Raw genomic sequence first — 21,013 nt, forward strand, 5'->3', positions numbered from 1 at the left:
TGTCAAAAAAATTTAACAAAATTTTTAACATGTACATCTTCATAATATATGTTCGTTCCTCAAGTTTCACGAAAAACCAATATTTTTTGTGGTCTATATAAAAAAGAGAAAACTTATCTTGTAAAAAGCATTATTTTTAGCACTGAGTTTTGTCTTTTTTACACACGTCACATGATAAGTCGATTTTTTATGAAACAACTTTGTAAGCGTGTAGCACGAGAAGATTTACATGCGAATTTTTGGTTTCAATTTTTTTGAAATTCAAAACATGTGTAAGATGCATTTCAAAATAGAGGGAGCATATGCTCCCATGTTCCAAAACACCACTCCCGTTAAGAAGTATGTTCTTCAAAAGTTATTCTTTTGAAGAAAATATAGAATAGTCATCAACTATACCTAATAAGATCTATAAACACCAGCTAGCTATCCCCAACAAGATGAACCAACCTTGATAGCAACTATTTATAATAAATTGCTCAAGATGCTTAGACTTAACTCAACCATACAAGCCCTAATAGCTGATGAATCCAACATTGTTGGGATCCACCTCATTCTTACTCCAGAAACCAATTGGAACCATAGGAATCCATATAACCCACCAAACCTAATTATCATACTTGTTCTTTATTAAAGAACATGTTCTTCAAAAGTTATTATTTTGAATTATATAATAAGTAATCATCAACCATGCACTATAGGACTTAAAACTGACAACTGCTCTTTACTTATTATACAGCTACTATCCCTTGGTGTGTATGATTATTACTATGCATTTTACCACCTGCTTATGATTCTAAAACAACACAACCCTGAATAAGAACCTTGTTTGTGAATCACTCTAAAAGTACAACACACCCTGAACTAATCATTACCATTCACTAAATCTAAATCATCGGGGTTAGATCACGCTTAGAGCGATTGCATTTCATACTTATGCATTATTGCATCTTTGCCAATCTTTTAAACATCGTCCTTACCGGACGATGATGCTATTTCAGAATTTGGAGTTATTGCGTATCGAAGACCTTGCCTGCATAATCTTGCAGTCAAGAAAGGCAAGTTCATCGCTTGCTCATGTCATTTGAGTATTTCTATCAAATTACTTGCAAAGTACTATGTTTATCACTATTGCATAAAAAGCAAAACCACTATTTTCATAACTATGAATATGACTAAGTGGTGGGCAATGGAACCATGGATTGTGTTGATATGGTGGAGGTTCCATTGCAAGGGTTTATATCCATCCAGGATTAAACAACAAATGTCGTCCAGTGATTCTTGTGCCGTAATACCTGTGTTAACCATAAGATCTGGAGTGGGACGGAATAGTCAATCGTATTTCCACCTCTTGTACATCAACGGACGCGCTTTACCGTAGAACACTTGTATTCCAAGGGGGCAAGCGGTAGGCTGGGGAAGCCTTAAGTCCCCACGGCAGTGACCGTAGTACACTTGTTGCCCGAGGATCAGGTTGTAGGGTGGGGGTCCCAACAAAGTCCCCACGGTATTGCGGTCTATGATGGGTTGCAGCTACCGGCGAAGGAGTTTATGGTATGAGCCCAGAACTGTTGTCGTGGTCGGGGTCCACCCTAACATGGGAATAATGGGACCGGCGAGGACCCAGGGTCGGGGTGTGCAACAAAGGGTGGGTGTATGAGGTAGCGGAGGAATATGATCGGCTATGACCTTATACCGGGCCTCACACCAAAAGAAGTGTGGACGAACACGCGGCTCGGTTGGCACCAAGGTTAAGATCTCTTATGGGTAAAGCAACACACCTCTGCAGAGTGTAATGAATCGTGACCTGTCACTCCCTGTTCCGTGATTTGGAACTGCGAACGCTGCCGGAAAGGAACTCCATGAAGTTCTAGTAAACCGGTGAAGGCTGACGAACATAGTTCTTCTAAATAAAAGCAACCTTTTGAAGAAATGGTTATGAAAACCTGCATTGGTATTAGACTTTGTGGTCTAATGCTGTAGTTAGTGCATTAAACACCTCTTTCCTATAATGAACTTGTTGAGTACGCTCGTACTCATACCACTCTTAAATCCCCTGCTTAGATATGGAGGCATCGAAGGAGGATCTACAGTGCAACTCGAAGGCCGAGGAGTCAACAACTACTTCAAGAGACAGGACCCTGGCAGAGGAGTCAAACACCACATCCAACAAGGGACAACCCAGATTAGCAATAGAAGGGAACTAGCTTCCTAAACTTAGATCCTATTTAGCTAGAATCTATTCATAGCCTCTATAGTTAGTTAAATACTCTACAAATAGAGTTCGTGATAGGCTTAGACTACGAGTCGTTCTTCTGGAGTTTAGTTGCAGTTTTACCTCATTGTAACGTAGGAGGCTATGTGGATCTTTTGTAAAGAGTCAGTGTTGTAACTCTATAGACATGCCTTGGACCCGTATATGTTTCTGTTGTACCACTCTGAGCGATATAATACTAGTGGAACGGTGTTTCATTGGTGTTATATCAGACTTGCATACTACACCATGCAGTGGTATGCCGGGTCACCACAATACCACATATATTCATAGTAACAAATAATACATGGTAGAGATACACAAGCTAACTCCAACGACTATAAAATAAAGTCTAGAAGGTACTATCAAATCTTCGAGGTTTTCAAATTCTTTCTTCTCCCAGAACATAATTCTGTACTCTTTTGAAGACAGTCAAAGATAGATAATGAACCATAGACCTATAAATACCGACGAATGTTCTCCCATAAATTTAATTTGAGCCGTAATGCTAAGGGTGCGTGCACGGGCGCAACCATTAAACTCGGCAAGAGTACCAACACCAGCATCCCAATAAATAACAACCGACCAGCCTTGTTGACGTCGCTGGAGAGCCAAGAGTACAAATCACCATTGTCGAGGACGTAACAGCCGGGACAAAAACTGTGAGGATAATCTTACTCGCGGTAACCATGAGAAAAGAAATCGAAAATCGACCTGGCGAAGCAAGATATGGAATACAAACTTTGTGTTGAATAAGGGCAATCATTTTCTTTCAAATATTCAGCAAATCGGTCACTAAATTGTGCACATACACATCATTTTTTTTAACAGAGAATGCATGTGCACATCTGAAGAAACATTGTCCCATCCTTCCACATCACACACGGCGGTACAAGAAATTTAGAGGAAATTGCACAAACCACCTACTTTTGCTGTCGATGTTGCGCAAACTACTCACTATTGATGTTTGTTGCAAAGAACACCAATTTTACCTGTATTTAGTTGCACAGAAGTCCAAAGTTGGGATTAGTTTGGTTAACAACGTAACTGACTAGTGGGAACCACCAAATACATTGAACCAAACAAACTGAATCGTAGAGCCTCCTGAATCGTACTAGCTCATCCCCTGCCTCTGTTCCCGAACGACACACGCGACCGAAAAAAAGACCCTGCGACCGTCCGACGCGGAGAGGAACGACGGCGGCGGCGGCGGCCGGCCCATCGGCGGCGACCTGCTGGCCGGCGATGGAGGGGTTCTTCCCCACTTCTTTGACTCCTCCACCTCCCTATCTCGACGGCGCTGAATCAGACCGAGCGGAGGCGGCCATGGGAGGAGGAGAGATGGCGACGGCGTCCGCCCCATCTCCGGCGAGCGGCCCCGCGAGGATGGACTCCAGCCAGATCGTCTGCGTCGGCGGGTAAGCCCATCCCCCACACCCGTGCTCCCTCTCTTCGACCTCTGCACTCGGTTGCCTAGGTTAGGTTCTCCACTGTGAAAACCTAGTTAGAAAATTTTGAACTTTTTCTTCAGATCGACGTTATTTTGGTTATAGAACTCGAAATTTTGGGGATTGTGTTCATATTATTCAGATTCTGTGCATGATTTTGTATTGTGTTTAAGGCATTGTCCCAGAAGTTATGTAATTGTTAAAACTGTGTATATATTCAAGAATAGTGGCCAGTACAAAATGCAGTATGGATTGTGCTAATTAGTCTTATTTATGTGTTTGATCTAGATTGGATAGTACAAAATGCAGTATGGAGTGGCCAGCTGATTACAGTGTTGAAGCGTTGGCATTGGCTATTCAAGAATGGCCGATGAATAGCCAATTTGATCTGAATATGGACAACAGTTTTCAGAGGGGATTCTTGGAAGACATTGTTGGTCACAACAGTTCAAGTGAAAATTCAGAGTCTAAAGATGATGTTGCATTTGATGATCACCTTGAAGGGGAGACAGATGTAGAAGATTTATTCCCTCCAACTCCTGAAGATGAATTGGATGAGGCTACAGTGGACAAGGCAACTGTGAGAAGGGAAGCAAGAAGCAAAGATGCGAAGGCAAAGGCACTCAAGATCCGACAAGTGAAACAGAGGGCAGATGCATGCACAAGTGAAGATATATTTGTTCTTAGTGATAGTTGTAGTGATGACAATAAAGAGATTATAAATTTAAGTGATGATGATGGGGCTGTTTTGGAGTCAAAAATAGCACTAAGGAAGAGAAAGAGTGTTGCAAAACCAGTGAAGAAGAGAGTCTATTATGATGAGAGCAAGAGCAATGCACATGAGCAATTTGTCTTGGATCTGTGCTTCATTGATATCACACAATTAAGGAAAGCTTTAGAGAATTATCACATAGCTAATTGCAGAAACTTTACATACTTGAAAAATAATCAGGAGAGGGTGGTTGTTTGCTGCAGCTCGGATGGCACTTGTCCCTTTATGTTACACTCATCTACAATTAAGGGAGAGCGCACACATTGCATTAGGCAGATCATGCTGCCGCACACATGTGGTACTAAGACCGATACTTCAAGGATTAACAGCAGTTGGCTCGCTAAGAAATATGAGGATTTCATAAAGAGTGATCCATCAATGTGTGTAACTGCACTCATGGATGCTGTGCTGAGAGACCATGGAGTTGAAATTTCGAAGCATATGGCATATCGGGCAAAGAATAGAGCACTTGAAGCTGTAGTAGGAGATGAAGATGCACAATTTACACGGATCAGAGATTACATGCAGACTGTAATGGACAAGGATCCGGGTTCTAGATGCCATGTAACAACGGTCCAGCCAGTACCTGAAAAGAATCCAAGGTTCTGGGGACTTTTCTTCACTCTAAATGCTCAAATCCAAGGGTTCCTAAATGGTTGTAGGCCTTTCATCGGGATTGATGGATGTTTTCTGAAGTTGGGAAATGGAGCCCAAGTTCTTGCCGCCACAGCTCGAGATGGCAATAACAATATGTATCCTCTAGCATTTGGGGTTGTTGGAAAAGAAGACACGGTGACATGGGCATGGTTTCTGAATCAGCTAAAGTATGCGCTCGGTGGAACATCAGGTCAGTTTGGTAATTATACCATCATGTCCGACAGGCAGAAAGGCCTCTTAGCTGCAGTGAACTTGGTATTTCCTGAATCTCGACATAGGTACTGCCTTAGACACATTTTTGCAAATTTTCAGAGTGCCGGGCACAAGGGTGAGGGCCTAAAGAAAATAATAGATGCTGCTGCCTATGCATTTGATAAGGCTGACTTTGATGTTGCCATGGAAGAACTGAAAAAACAGATGAGAAAGCATGGGAATGGTTATGTAAAATACCATCTAAACACTGGGCACGGCATGCACTTGACACACACTGTAAGACTGACTTAGTGGTCAACAACATTAGTGAGGTGTTCAACAGCTTTATACTCAAAGTCAGAGATAAGCCCATTAGGACCATGATTGATTCAATTAGGACCAAACTAATGGTCAGATATACAACAAAGAGAGAAGGGGTAGAAACTGCTCAATGGGAAATTACTCCAACATTTGTCGAAAGATTAGAGTGGGAGAAGAGAAATTCAAGGTGGTGGCAAGCTGCACGTGCGAAGAAGGGTCTATGGCAAGTTACAAATATGGAAAGGACATATGAAGTGAATTTAGAAGAAAGAAAATGTGGTTGCTTCAAATGGGACCTAACGGGTATACCTTGCAAACATGCTGTGCGTGCAATCATCAATGCCAAAGAATATCCGGAGGATTATGTTAGCGACTTCTTTAAGAAGCCCATGTACAAAAAGGCATACAAAAATCTCATATATCCAGTTCCAGGACCTCACGGATGGACCAAAACCGATACACCTGATATAGACCCACCTGAGTACGAAACTAAACGTGGAAGAAAACAGAAGAAAAGACGCAGGGGGCAACATGAAGCGTCTAAGTCAACTACTCAAGTCAGAATGACAACAATTACTTGCTCGAATTGCAAATTGCATGGACACAGGTACACAAACTGTGTACAACCTTTGAAGCCGCACTTGGCAATAAGAAAGGCACAACACAAGGTATTCATCATCTGTATGTCAATTATGATAAATCATATATTACATATCCTAAACTTCAAATGTTGCAGACTACTAGGACGCCACGAGGTGAAGGGTCAGCTCCACCTCAAGCGTCGCCGCGGGCTGCTGCACCACCTCAAGCGTCGCCGCGGGCTGCTGCACCACCTCAAGCTCCGTCGCGTGCTGCTGCACCACCTCAAGCTCCTCGACGGCCAGCTCCACCTCATGTTCCTCGACGGCCAGCTCCACCTCATGTTCCTCGACAAACTTCTGCTCATCAAAATTCTTCTGTAACAGGAAGATCATCAGGTGCAAGCGGTTCGAATTTAGGAATGCAAGGGTATGAAAGCACAAGACTCTATTCTTACTTCACAGCGGGTCTAGGCTACCAAGCAGAAGCCAATCAAAATGAATGAAATATAAGATGGCTGTAACCTTTTGTTGTGTGACTTGATGTATGTGCGACCTGATGGAATATATATGCTAGAACTATGCTAGAACTGATGGAATACTATCTCTAAATATTATGTTGTCTGCCACCTGATGTTCATATTGTTTCTCTAAATTATTTCTAACTTTCCCACTGACAGTAATATTGTTTCTCTAAAATATATACATGAGAGCTGGTTCTTATGGACATAGGACAAATAGGTGAGTTGGTTCGACTCATGTATATTTGGTGGTCCCCTTTTGTCAGTTTGGCTATTAACTAATTAGTCAGTCAGTTAACCAGACTAATCCTAAGTTTGGATTTCTGTGCAACAAAGTACAGGTAAAGTTGGTGTTCTTTGCAACAGACATCAATAGTGAGTACTTTGTGCAACGAAGACAGCGAAAATAGGTGGTCTGTGCAATTTCCTCAGAAATTTATTACCAAAAGGTAGTACATCGAGGGCAGCAGCGCTATCACTCAGTCAATCACAATGGAACGAACCAAATCTCTGCGCAGCCAACCTGCACCGGGGTGGGGTGGCCCTAGCACAGCCAGCAAAGCTAAACAACACAGCTCATACCGGCAGGCCCACTTTCTTTGATGCCCACGAGACCTTTCCGCACCAATCCCGCCCGCCTAATTTTAACCCGCCGAAGAAAAATCCACCCACTTTCCCCCACTGCCGCTGCAGCGCCGGCCCCACCACGCCGTACCGGGGACCACCATGCGGGGCCCAGCCGTCCTGGCCGCCAGCAGAGCTTTTGCTTTGCACCAACCCCGGCAAGAAGGACGCCGACACGTGGGGCCCCCGCCCCATCACACCACAATCAGTCAAGCCTCGAGCCGCACACGCCTCCCTCCCTCCGCCCCGCACTACGCGCACCAGACCAAAATCCCAACCAGCCCACCACCGCCGACGACGAGCTGCCGCTGCCCGCTCGCCGGAGCAGAGACGAGCTCCCTCGCTGCGCGCTCCGGCGCGGGGGAACGCGGCCCGAATTCCCCTGACCGGGTCTCCTCCTCCTCGGCGCCGTGTGCCAGCGAGCAGATTTTAAAAGCCCCCCTCTCTCCCTTGTCCCGTACTGCCCGGACTCCGTCGCCGCCGTTCCCCCACGCCGAGCTAATGCCCCCGCCCGAACCCTAGCGCTACCTCCTCCCAACCTCGCGCTCCAGGGTCCCCCTCCCTCCCCTCCTCCCTTCCACCATGGTCCCCAGCGGCCTCTTCGGGTGGGCCTCGCCGCACGTGCAGCCGCTCACACCAGTTTCCGAAGTCTCGGAGCCGCCGGAGTCGCCGTCGCCGTACGGGGACGGGCCGTCGGGGGACGCCGGCGTGGGGGAGGGCGCCCCCGGCGGCGGCGAGGACGACGACGCGGAGGAGGACGAGGCCGAGCCGCCGCCCGCCGCCGTCTCCTTCTGGCGGCTCTTCGACTTCGCGGACGGGCTCGACTGGGCGCTCATGGCCGCCGGCGCGCTCGCCGCCGCGGCCCACGGCGCGGCCCTCGTCGTCTACCTCCACTTCTTCGGGAGGGCGCTGAATTTGCTTGACTCCGAGCGGGTTCAGTCCGCTCTCCACGGGGATAGCAAGGAGCTGCTCGACCTGTTTATGCAGGTAGTTCTAACCTCCTCCTGCTTCCGATGCTGCTTTGCCTATTAATAATAACTGCGCGCGTGTAAGGATCTGTGTGACATGGTGGTATTTATTGCTTGAGCCGGATTAGTTATTCTTTAATTTTGCTATTGTTAGCACTGGCAAGGTTTTATCTAGTAAGTTACTTGCGCTCGCTATAATTTTGGTACTCTATGTTCTACATCGTTTACTTATTTCCATATGCTATTCTCATTTGCATGGCCTAGCTTACATCTCATCTGAGATCAGTACATCAGGAAATTCTCCGATGCAAATTTCGCCATGAAATTGTGCACATTCTAGATTGGTCTGTTTGCTTGATCATGTGCTGTGTCTGTCTCCTTTGCTTCCAGTTGTGGGTAACTGGATGATTGGTAATGGAGGGCAGGTTCAGGGGTTGTGCAATTTTTCTTCTTCTATGGTGTTAGGTATTGTATCAGCGCTTGGGCACGGGTTATGTGTTGAAGGCATATCGTGGAATCTGGGAGTTGCAATTTGTTTGGGCTGGGTTGAATTCGTTCTGCTTTTTGTGTCGTGGACCTTTATATAATTGCAGTATGGCAGGGCCTGAATTTGCATATTGGCTTAAGCTGTAGTACTATTTAGCCTCTCTAATAAGTTACGGAAGCACAAAACTGAATGCACCATGGTTGGTCATGTTAGGCCTCATGTTGGTGACTCTGCTAGTACACTGGTGCAAATGGAATGTTTGGATCTTAATTTTTGCTATTTTAGTCCGTGACTTTTATAGCGGGTGCATCTGAAGAAGCGCCAGTCATGACAACAGCAGAAAAAGATGACATGGAGTTCATCCACGCTGGCCCCTTGGGATCCCCTTAGGGACTTTTAAATAGATGTTAGCCGTTAGCAAGTGACCAGTCTATCTTTAAGCACCTATATGGCTTAGAGGGTTAGTGACCTTGATATGAAAGCGACTGGGTTACTTTCAACCTTAAATGGACACATATGTGACGGTAGTTGCATCTCTGGAACCTTGTGTACTTGTGCAGGTTCCCTATAATAATTTCTTCAGTTAAGTCTGTAACTAATGATCGATGGGAATTTGGCTAATTGCTGTTTTATGTATGATGATGCTTGTATGAATGGTCGATAGCATAGTGTCCAATGCTCAAATTTTATCTATGGTCGTTGATTAGATTACGGTAAATCTTTAATATAGTTGGTTCGTTCTACCGTGACATTCAGTTACAGGTTTTTACTAGGTCAAACTAGTAACATATCTTTTTCCTCCAAAAGAGTGCTAATAAATGTGCATGTCTTACCACTTCTTTTCAATGCATTCTACTGTCCAATTCATAACTTGTTCTCTTACAACCTTTACATCTATGTTCTTTGCAGCATACTCTGTATATCATCTACATAGCTGGTGGTGTTTTTGTTGCAGGATGGATAGGTAAGTTAATAATTTTTGCTTTGAAGTGCATTTCTTGTTTAGCATGAGTGTATGTACCTAATATTTTGATTCTCCAGAGGTGTCATGCTGGATTCTCACTGGGGAACGACAGACTGCTGTCATAAGATCAAAATATGTCCAGGTCTTGCTAAATCAAGACATGAGCTTCTTTGATACATATGGAAACAATGGTGATATAGTTAGTCAAGTTCTGAGCGATGTGTTGCTCATTCAGTCAGCTATTAGTGAGAAAGTAAGTTCAGAGTGAATTATGCTTTAATTGCCCTATAAGTACATTCTCAGCATGAACTTCGGCCATGTTGATCTGTTCTAACCACTGAGTGCTTTTATAGGTCGGCAACTACGTACACAATATGGCCACATTTGTTGGCGGTCTCATTGTTGGCCTGATCAACTGTTGGCAAATAGCACTTCTAACTCTTGCCACTGGACCCTTGATTGTTGCTGCTGGAGGAATATCTAATATATTTCTCCACAGACTGGCTGAAAACATTCAAGATGCATATGCCGAAGCGGCTAGTATTGCTGAACAGGTTTTGCCTTATGAATTCTGCCAAGCTGTTTATTTCTTGCACGTTTAGTTACCTATCTATTATTGAGAACACTGGCGGAGAGCAACTATTTCTCGACTCTGTATTGTGCATTGCACAATATTCATGTACCTTGTGCAAAATAAAATCATGTCCAGATATGACTGGTGCCATATTTTACTTGACAAAAATATGTGGATGTGCAGGCCACCTCATACATCAGGACGCTCTACGCTTTTACAAATGAAACTCTTGCAAAGTACTCCTATGCTACCTCACTTCAAGCGACCCTGCGATATGGAATTTTGATTAGCCTTGTCCAAGGAATTGGCCTGGGATTTACATATGGATTGGCAATTTGTTCATGTGCTTTGCAACTCTGGGTTGGAAGACACCTGATTGCTCGTGGGAAAGCTGACGGTGGTCAAGTTGTGGTAGCTTTATTCTCCGTAATTCTGAGTGGCCTGTAAGCAACCTAATCCTATATAATCCCCTCTTTTTCCTCATAAATGTCTTTACCTAATATACTATACCCGATTTGTAGTGGTCTGAACCAGGCAGCTACAAACTTCTATTCATTTGAACAAGGGCGGATTGCTGCTTATAGACTATATGAGATGATAAGCCGTTCAACTGCAAGCACCAACCTTGAAGGGACCACCATACCCCAAGTGCAGGGGAACATCGAATTCAGAAATGTGTACTTCAGTTATCTCTCGCGTCCTGAAATTCCAATTTTAAGTGGTTTCTTTCTCAGCGTACCAGCCAGAAAAACTGTTGCACTTGTTGGTAGAAATGGCTCAGGGAAAAGCAGCATAATTCCTCTAATGGAGAGATTCTACGATCCAACGTTAGGTAACATCATTAAGAAACATATTCAGTTTTCCTATCCAGTTTCCCCATTTGCTAAGTTCACTCATCTATTGTTTTCAGGGGAAGTCCTTCTGGATGGGGAAAATATTAAGAATTTGAAAGTAGAATGGTTAAGAAGCCAAATTGGTCTGGTTACACAAGAACCTGCACTACTGAGTCTGAGCATTCGCGAAAACATTGCTTATGGAAGAATTGCTACTTTTGATCAAATAGAAGAGGCAGCCAAGACAGCGCATGCCCATGGGTTCATCAGTTCACTTGAAAAGGGATATGAAACACAGGTAATGGCACTGCCAAATTATTAGGCATGGATGCTCCAGTCCATTTTTTCTTACCATTCTGTTTTTTTATCTAACTAGGTTGGTCGAGCTGGTAAGTCACTGACTGATGAGCAGAAGATCAAAATCTCTATAGCTCGTGCTGTGCTTTCGAGTCCATCAATTCTCTTGCTTGACGAAGTCACAGGAGGACTTGATTTTGAAGCTGAAAAGACTGTGCAAGATGCCTTAGATGTTCTTATGTTGGGAAGATCGACGATTATAATAGCTAGGCGTCTTAGCCTCATTAAACATGCTGATTACATAGCTGTAATGGAGGAGGGGCATCTTGTTGAAATGGGGACACATGATGAATTGCTAAACTTGGATGGCCTTTATGCTGAGCTTTTAAGATGTGAGGAAGCAACAAAACTTCCTAAGAGGTAAGCTGTTTTCTCTGGACAATATTTTGGCATGAGTACAAGTTTGTATTAGTTTTGGTACCTAATTGGCACAGTTTTAAGAAATGAAAGTGTGTCCAGTTCTAGCCTGTATTGAGTCCACGCCATTTTTCTGATACAGCATACACTTGACTGAGGGGGCCTGATTAAGGGTATTTTTCACCTTTCGTCGATAGCTTAAGCTTTTGTGTGAATTGGTTGATGGCTTGATGCATGGAACTCGGTATGCTAACATGAGTTCTAAGCATATCTGAATTTGATACTAGTGTATTTTAGATATACCTTAATGTTGAGAGCATCCAGCTACTGCGCTGAAGAAATATTCATTAACCTCGTGGTTCTTACTTTGTTTCAGCTGTGTTAGATTTGCACGATTTAATCATAGCTAATATATTTATATTCTCTCAATCTTTCTCAGGATGCCGACCAAGAATAGTAGGGAGCGCAAATCGCTCCAATTTGAGGATCCACCAGTTAGCCAAAGCTTTCAAGAATCGTCCTCTCCTAAGATGGCGAAATCACCTTCTCTTCAAAGAACACATGGCATGCTTCAGTTTTGGCGATCAGACACCAACAGAAACTCCCATGATTCACCAAAAGATCAAAGCCCACCTTCAGAACAAACTATAGATAATGGAATACCTTTGCTTCCAACTGAAAGAGCACCATCCATTAAGAGTCTGGACAGTTTTGAAATGGAAATGCCAGATCTTCCAAAAGTTGGCATCCATCCTATACAACGGCAATCTTCGAAGAATTCAGGACCCGATTCACCTATATCTCCTCTTTTGACTTCTGATCCAAAGAACGAGCGTTCCCATTCACAAACTTTTAGTAGACCACAGAGTGAACGGGATGATACAAGTTCTGAACAGAGTGAACCAGATGAATTGCAAGATCACAAGCCACCATCATTTTGGAGACTTGCAGCACTTAGTGTTGCTGAATGGCCTTATGCTCTCTTAGGAACAATTGGTGCTGCTATATTTGGCTCATTTAATCCACTGCTCGCTTACACAATAGCACTCACAGTGTCAGCATATTATAAAATAGAAGTTAGTGACACGCACCATGAAGTGAACAGGTGGTGTTTATTCATAGTAGGCATGGGTGTCATTACAGTGCTGGTCAACTGGTTGCAGCATTTTTATTTTGGAATAATGGGGGAGAAGATGACTGAACGTATAAGAAGAATGATGTTCTCTGGTATGCTATCTGCGCCTTAATACATATTAGTTGCTTTCTTTTTTTAGTCTGCTACAAGCATGAAATTAGATTAGATCTTCTACAATTCCACACTAATTTGGAAGCTCTTTCACAGCAATGCTGCGCAATGAAGCTGGATGGTTTGACAAAGAGGAGAACAGTGCTGATACACTGTCCATGCGCCTGGCAAATGATGCAACATTTGTCCGTGCTGCATTTAGTAACCGTCTTTCCATATTCATACAAGACACTGCCGCGGTTTCTGTAGCTCTTCTTATTGGAATGCTCTTGGGATGGAAGGTGGCGCTTGTTGCACTTGCAACTTTACCTGTTCTTGTTGTCTCTGCCATTGCACAGGTAATACAGTCTGAAGGTTTATTGGTCTATTATCACCTCAAAGCACTGATGGCATATTTTGACATGTTAACAGAAGTTGTGGTGTCTGTTGTTTGCACATTTTATGCTGAGAGTTTGAGATTAGAAAACCCTTAAATAGAAGCAATGATACGCTAATATATATATCACACAGGGCCTTCTCAATAATAAAATACCGGTGTTGAACTGTTGATCCAAGCCTTACCTAGGTTTATTTTTAGATTACCCCTGATCTTTTAAAATGAACAGTTTAAGAAAGCGAACTTGCTGGTCCTGGAGGCTTCGGAAATTGTCACTTGACACATGTCTCTAGTATGTACCTCACTTTGCATATATAATCTTACTAATGTGTTAAGGATCAGCACACATATTGAACACTAGAAATATTTTATACCCTGTTACAAATGGGCCTTTTCTGACAATAATGAACATGATTTGTGCTCTCCTTTATAACCACATGTTTGGCTTTCCCTGATAATACATTGTCCATCTAATACTGCTAATTGCATCTGTTGCACTGAATTTGCACACTAATCTTGAAATGCATGGAAATCTCACTCAGTTTGGTATTCAGTAACTTTATACTGTGTATTTTATGTTGGGACCGGTGTAAATAGGCATGCTCCAAAATCTGATAATAAACCATGTTACAGAAATTATGGCTTGCCGGCTTCTCAAAAGGAATCCAGGAGATGCATAGAAAGGCTTCATTAGTACTTGAAGATGCAGTCCGCAATATTTACACCGTTGTAGCGTTTTGTGCTGGAGACAAGATAATGGAACTCTACAAATTACATCTTATTAAGATACTGAAGCAAAGTCTTGTGCAAGGATTGGCCATAGGCTTCGGTTTTGGCCTCTCGCAGTTTCTTCTTTTTGCCTGCAACGCCCTTCTTCTGTGGTACATTTCCACCTCAGTGGAACAACAACGCCTGACAATAGCCACAGGACTGAAACAGTACATTCTATTCTCGTTTGCATCCTTTGCATTGGTGGAGCCCTTTGGACTCGCCCCCTACATACTTAAACGGCGGAAGTCTCTCACTTCAGTGTTTGAAATTATTGACCGAGAGCCAAAGATTGATCCTGATGACAACACTGGCCTGAAACCGCCCAATGTCTATGGGAGCATTGAATTCAAGAATGTTGATTTCTCCTATCCAGTTCGTCCAGAAGTCCTTGTGCTGAGCAATTTTAATCTTAAGGTGAGCGGCGGACAAACAGTTGCAGTGGTAGGAGTTTCAGGATCTGGGAAGAGCACTATCATTTCCTTAATTGAGAGATTTTATGACCCAGTATCTGGCCAAGTTCTGCTGGATGGCCGAGATCTGAAAGCGTTCAACCTGAGATGGCTGCGAAGCCACATGGGCCTAATTCAGCAAGAGCCCGTCATTTTCTCGACGACAATAAGGGAGAACATTATCTATGCAAGGCACAACGCAACCGAGGCTGAGATGAAGGAAGCTGCAAGGATAGCAAACGCTCACCATTTCATCAGTAGCTTGCCACATGGATACGACACTCACGTGGGAATGCGAGGGGTTGATCTCACTCCTGGGCAGCGGCAACGGATTGCCATTGCTAGGGTGGTTTTAAAGAATGCACCGATATTGCTGTTGGATGAGGCCAGCTCTGCAATCGAATCTGAATCGAGTAGAGTGGTTCAGGAAGCTCTTGACACATTGGTCATGGGGAACAAGACGACGATCCTCATCGCGCACAGAGCGGCGATGATGAAGCATGTGGATAACATTGTCGTCCTAAATGGTGGTAGGATAGTCGAGCAGGGCGCGCATGACTCTCTGATGGACCTTAATGGTCTGTATGTTAGACTGATGCAACCCCATTTTGGCAAGGGCCTCCGCCAACATCGGCTAATGTAGTTAACATTGAGTTTGTTAGGTGTAAATTATCTAGGACATGATCAAGTTCCCTTGTCGCTCTTCGTCCAGACACGAAACCTCCACCGCCTGGAGCTGCTGGTGAGCGGAACGGTGACTGGGTCTTGACAAAATTTTCGACTGGAGATTCATTCAGATAACTAGCTGTGGTGAAACCGTAGGGAATTTGTTCCTGGAAATAGATAGCAAGTTTGGAGTCCATTGTAATTGTTGTAATATATGAGTTGCAAACATTCTTTCTGGGGCTTGTGCACTCGATTCCTTTCACCTTTGTAATGCAATGATTTGATGATTGGCGTGTGTAAAGAAACATTGTTCTTTTCTTTTCCTTTTTCTTTTTGACGTGAGAAACGTTGTTCTTCATACTAGGCTAAATTTTTGGTGCCGTGATTATGCCTGTTTGGCCGCTGTCATGCTTGTCGTTTGTCCATTCAACAGACTTTGACCCATGGTATTTTACGAAAACAGATTGGTGTACGAATGATAGTATTATACATACATTTTCTACCACTATATCCGTGCAAGTATGAATATCCCGGTTCGGCTCCTCTCTTTTTAGACCAGCGGCGATTGATGCCTTGCACTGGCACCGGCAGGTCGATTGGTGTCACGACACAGCACACATGATCATGCCTTCAACTCTGAGATTTTGAAGGAGTCCGCGACGACTTTGAGCTTGTTACGCAGCCTGCTCCACCGCCGCTCGTTTGCCGTCACGATCAGAGTGTAGTACCTCCCTGCCAACAACAACTCAGCTTTGTTAACTCAAAGAGTCAAGAGGGTAAGTGATGATCAGAATCATTTGGACTTCATAGACGCATACCGTTCCCAATGGCGACCGTTGCAAACGCCGACACGCCGTAGCCCGGTGCCTCCAGATCGTACTCGAATGTCCAGTAGTTCCTGCCGTCCACCGTACGCTGCCAATTGTAGCACAGACAAACAGCTCATTTTGCAGTCTAGTTCATAGTCCTTCTGACGGAATCGCTGAGTTAAAGCTGCAGGTTGCAAATTCTAACGATTGCAAGCGTTGGATAAGACGTCAAACCTCTTGCATGTCATAGATCGCCGGTACTTGATTCGGGGCAGCGTAGACATTGTTAACAAGATTGAAGATCGCCTGAGGGGATACTAATAGTGGTCAGAATAAAGGGAAAACAAGATAAGATAGAAAATACTGTCTAGCGTTTGGAGAGACAAGAAAACTGAGGTGACCAGATGAAAATGACTACTACCTCGTCCATTGGACCTAGGTCACGGATGTCTGTTTTTGTTGTAGGAATGAAGGCCACACGGACAGACTGCAGCTGCACATTACGATCTTTGAACGCCGAATCATGGCCCAAGAAGTCGAAATCCTGACATGACGCGAAGAACAAAAGTGCTACGAATGAGCCAATGGGTTATTTGACATCTGAATTGTTGCTCGTGAAGACTACTAATACAGTAAATATGGCAAATTACCCTCCAATCAGATGGGTAGAGATACGAATATCCGTCGTTTGCATCCACGTAAGAGCGGTAGTTCTTCGGTACCTCTGCAATCTTAGGAACAGCTCCAGTTAGTGTAGGCTCACAGAATCCTATAGGCTGTCTGAGAGATGGGAGCTTGCACTGGAAACGGAACCGAACAACAGTTGAATGACCATACCTTCAGCATATGCGGATCTGCTATTCAGCAGGGCAGTGGATAATGCTCCAGCACCAAGCAATGCTAATCTCCTTTTTGTGACCTCTGTAAGGTGAAAGAAGAGACATTCTGATGAGAAATCTCCTTTTGCTAATAATGAAAAACACATTGGGATAACACATCACACAAGAATTACTCTTCTCATCGGAGGATGCTTCGCTTGAGCTTGGATTCACAACCGATGGAGGAGCCCCATTCAGCCTGGCGGTAACTGTACAATTTGGCGCAACCAACTGAAAAACAACACCAAGTTCAAGTCGTCAGGAAACCAAATTAAGAGAAGGATGACAGCAGGGTTCAAGCACAAACCTGTTTGGAAATCAAACTCTGCAAGCTTGCCATTTCACCTTCAGTGGAGCTCTGATCCTAGCCCACCCCAAGTTGGTTGGCTATCTGTTGCTGCTGGACTGTGGTCCCCTAAGCTCTTCCAAGTGTTGTGTGTGAGTGGAAGCCAAGGCAGCCAGGTCAGCATTTCCATTATCCTTGTGAAAAAAATCTTTTATTTATTTGTGTAGTACTTACCACTGTCTGACAAAACGGGACCATTCATTCCCTTCTGATGGATAGCTCGTAACTTGGTCAGGTTTGGTTTGTTTTCCTGTGGTGATTGTGTGGAGTTATATCCGGCCTAATTGTTCCTTTTCACCCTCTCAATTTCTCTCCTGGACTTATTAGTTTGTTTCTCGTTTCCTGCAGCTCTAAACTATACACTCTGGATATAGGAGTTGCAGCATTGCAAGAGCCATCTCGCCGCAGCGTAGCTTAAAAAAAAAAAAGAGACCAGCCAGGACTAGCCCATGGCGGCATTGAATTAAGTTTTCAGGGCACAGAAGTGCAACGGTGCATCCACGCCGCGAGTGAGTACCGGGACTCGAACTCGAGCAGGGGGGGGGGGGGGGGGGGCATCACAGGTATCATCACCCTGGTAGCCATCCGGCCTACGCCTCGGTTGCGGTACCTTAGGATTTGGATCAATCAAATTCCTATAAATAAACACTGCTATACCCGGGAAAACTAGCATAAGCTCAACCAAATTTTATTTTTCATTTTTCATTTGAGATGTTCAATGCATCCTCCTTCTATCAATATACAATCTACATTCCTGTAGAACACTTGTAAAATTTCCAGCACTGCAAAATTCATCTTGCCACAAAGAGGTATTTTATGATAGCTTCCGTTAAATCCTCCCTAAATTGTAGAAAAATCGTAGGAATTTTGGAATATTTGTTTCCTACTTGTTCCCTAGAGCTCATAGATTGAATAGTCAAATTCCTATAGAAAGCACTCATATACCACAATTTGTAGGAAAACCAACATGAGCTCAAACCTCATTTAATTTTCCCTTTGAAAGACCAATGGATCTTCTCTGTTTTTTTACCTTTACTTTATCTCTCTACATTCTTAAGTTCTTATCTTATTTTCTGTGAACCTTACATATGCCCCATTTCTAAATATTATACTTTTATCGTGTACACAATTTCACTTCTTTTTCCATATTCCTTCATTTTTTATTCATGTGTTCCAAAAATACTCAAAGTTCTAAATCTGAACAAAGCATTCTTACGTGGAAAATGCGAACTGCTCTTAAGATGGGATCTTTGGATACACAAGAAAAAGCATGAGGTCCAGATAGAAGCCCCAGCCTGAGAACAAATAAACGATTGCTTTAATTAAGGCCAAGAGAAATTTGTGGAGAATGCCATCACCCACAAGCTGCATATGAACAGATTTTCCCACAATCTGATGAAGCAAAAAAGCGTGGTTTACTTGCATCATACAAATCTGGGCATCAATTGTTCCAGACAAAACTCCTCACAAATATATCAAAACCTTGAAGCAAAATTTCCAGGTCGGCATATACTCTTGACACAATTGTAAGTCACAACATTATACAACAGCAGGTAAATAATTTAAGGCTAAGCCTTAGGAGCGGGCCTCACTAATCCTAGTCCAGAACCACTCCCTAAATGCTTGAAATTCTTTGCCTCTAAGCGGTCGTCATGTGCAGCGAACCCCGTTCCTCCTTTCTCCAAAGGAATCAAATTCCTCTCTTTGCACGGTTTGCTGCACATCAAGCAGACCTTATCAGTTGCCAGGAACTTGTCAGAGCACTTCTTGCAGAAGACATGGCCGCAGGTGCTGATTGCCACTAGGGACATGGTGTTTGTGAGAGTGGACTTGCAGCTGGGGCACATGTAGCTCTTCTCCACCGACTTCTTGCTCTTGTAGTCAGCGTTCTCCTCAGTGAAAGAAATAGGAAAGAGGGCCTTCATCTTGAGCTTCTCCTGCCCCTCAGGGCAGACTGTGTCAGTGGAGGGGGCATCTACCTTGATAGTAGATTCGGGCGTGGCAGAGGGAAGCCAGAACGCCTTCATGGTGCGGAGGGCTTCCTCTTCAAAGGAGGTAGTCTTCACACTGTTGGCTCCATGGAAACCATTCTTGTCTTGGGAACCACTGCGATCAAGGTATTGGGGGACTGCTCCATGGTTCTGCTGGTCAAAAGCATCCAACTCCTTGGATTTTTGCAGCATCAGCTTCTCCTCCTCCTCTTCCTTCTCTTGCTTTTTCTGGGAATCATGAGCTATAAGCTTGCTGGAAGAAGGATAAATTTTTAGAAGTCCGTCTGATTTATTCGGTTGAACAAGCAGAGAATTTAAGGGCAAGCACAGCAACTTCGCATGTGCACTAAGAATGGGAACATTAATTCTAAGAAGTAAACTACTTCAATGACCAATTTTTATAAGGTTGATGGCAAATGGCATGGGACAGCAACAGTTTCGTGGATACTGAAACTGTACATAAGAGTAATACATAGTAGAAACCTAGATATCCAATGACGACGCAAACAACTTTATCTTCAAATTCATGGATGAGAACCCACACAATAAGTACTAGCGACTGACCACCATTGACCCAAACACTAAAACGTCTATTCCAGGAACGAATTGCCACCTCAAATCGTTTCATCACGAGATCTCCTGTGCCCCCGCAACTAAAACACAAGCTAAAAGAGAAGTTCTCTCAACAACGAAAATGGTGTCCAACGAAACCAACAATATTTGTGAGCAGGGACACACATCTGAGCACAAATATATCAATTCACGACCATTGACAACAAACTAGGAACTATTGCGCCGTCCTGTTGTAAGTACCTACAAAATTCTGAAATACGCCCTAAAATTAACAGTCCTTCTCCGAGATGAGGGAAAGAGCAAGGAGGTGTTCTTACCGCTTGATGTCCTTCTTCTGCGCGAGTAGGCACTCGAGGATGCACTCCTTGCAGAAGGTGTGGCCCTTGGGGCAGGCGAGCGGGTCGATGAGCGGCTTGAGGCAGAGGCAGCAGGCGTCGAAGGGCTTGATGGAGTCCTTGCCGAGCCGCTCCCGCTGCGTGCCGTACCCGAGCTTCCGCTTCTCCTCGTAGGTGAAGTAGGCGAGGTCGTTGTTGTTCTTCGAGTGCCGCTGCGGCATCTTCGAATCGGCGACCCTTTTCCCCCTCTTCCGGCCGGCGGGGACTCGGCGCGGGCGCGGGAGCGGCGAGGAAGGCGGCGGGATCCGGCTGTGAGGTGGGTCGTCGGAGTGTAACCCTAGCTAGATTTGACGGGGAGGAGAGCTGGAGGAGGCGATGGTCTGAGGATGGGAAGGTGAGAGGGAAGAGGGCGGGGAGTTGGGCTCGGTTCCGATACGTGGCTGGGCCGGGCTGCGATTCCGTGAACGGGTCTCCCAGGGTGCATATAGGCCGGCCCCTGTCATCTGCCTTTTGGGGTACAATTTTTTTTCATAAAAAAAATATGTACTCCTTCCCTACATAAATATTTAGACAAACCTAAGAAATTCTTTTTATGGACATGGGTAGTAAAATTTCTTGATTAAGATGACTTGTTGATTGTATGTGAAGTGTCAATTTTGCATATGTTGA

General features: G+C 44.2%; 4 protein-coding genes across 4 annotated transcripts; 2 read left to right on the plus strand and 2 right to left on the minus strand.

Moving 5' to 3' along the window:
- Window positions 1-3,160: 3,160 nt before the first annotated feature.
- Window positions 3,161-4,776, plus strand: LOC127295932 (uncharacterized). Its single transcript, XM_071818203.1, has 3 exons — window positions 3,161-3,669; window positions 3,988-4,657; window positions 4,744-4,776. Exons 1-3 carry the CDS (start codon window positions 3,497-3,499, stop codon window positions 4,774-4,776), a joined length of 876 nt encoding a protein of 291 aa, XP_071674304.1. The 5' UTR covers window positions 3,161-3,496.
- A 3,034-nt stretch (window positions 4,777-7,810) lies between these two features.
- On the plus strand, window positions 7,811-15,699 carry LOC127295933 (ABC transporter B family member 6). The gene is made up of 11 exons (XM_051325968.2): window positions 7,811-8,351; window positions 9,729-9,783; window positions 9,861-10,036; window positions 10,137-10,337; window positions 10,541-10,800; window positions 10,879-11,189; window positions 11,268-11,488; window positions 11,567-11,907; window positions 12,344-13,131; window positions 13,247-13,488; window positions 14,160-15,699. The coding sequence occupies exons 1-11, from the start codon at window positions 7,947-7,949 to the stop codon at window positions 15,387-15,389; spliced, it is 4,230 nt and encodes a 1,409-aa protein (XP_051181928.1). The 5' UTR covers window positions 7,811-7,946; the 3' UTR covers window positions 15,390-15,699.
- A 162-nt stretch (window positions 15,700-15,861) lies between these two features.
- LOC127295934 (photosynthetic NDH subunit of lumenal location 1, chloroplastic) lies at window positions 15,862-17,553 on the minus strand. Its single transcript, XM_051325969.2, has 8 exons — window positions 17,407-17,553; window positions 17,234-17,330; window positions 17,059-17,142; window positions 16,872-16,945; window positions 16,643-16,765; window positions 16,456-16,527; window positions 16,231-16,327; window positions 15,862-16,144 (listed from the first exon to the last, which is right to left on the minus strand). The coding sequence occupies exons 1-8, from the start codon at window positions 17,437-17,439 to the stop codon at window positions 16,035-16,037; spliced, it is 690 nt and encodes a 229-aa protein (XP_051181929.1). The 5' UTR covers window positions 17,440-17,553; the 3' UTR covers window positions 15,862-16,034.
- A 1,375-nt stretch (window positions 17,554-18,928) lies between these two features.
- On the minus strand, window positions 18,929-20,717 carry LOC127295935 (E3 ubiquitin-protein ligase CSU1). Its single transcript, XM_051325970.2, has 2 exons — window positions 20,327-20,717; window positions 18,929-19,689 (listed from the first exon to the last, which is right to left on the minus strand). The coding sequence occupies exons 1-2, from the start codon at window positions 20,563-20,565 to the stop codon at window positions 19,014-19,016; spliced, it is 915 nt and encodes a 304-aa protein (XP_051181930.1). The 5' UTR covers window positions 20,566-20,717; the 3' UTR covers window positions 18,929-19,013.
- Window positions 20,718-21,013: the final 296 nt, after the last annotated feature.

The sequence above is a fragment of the Lolium perenne genome, chromosome 4 (assembly GCF_019359855.2).
Source record: "Lolium perenne isolate Kyuss_39 chromosome 4, Kyuss_2.0, whole genome shotgun sequence".
NCBI lineage: Eukaryota > Viridiplantae > Streptophyta > Magnoliopsida > Poales > Poaceae > Lolium > Lolium perenne.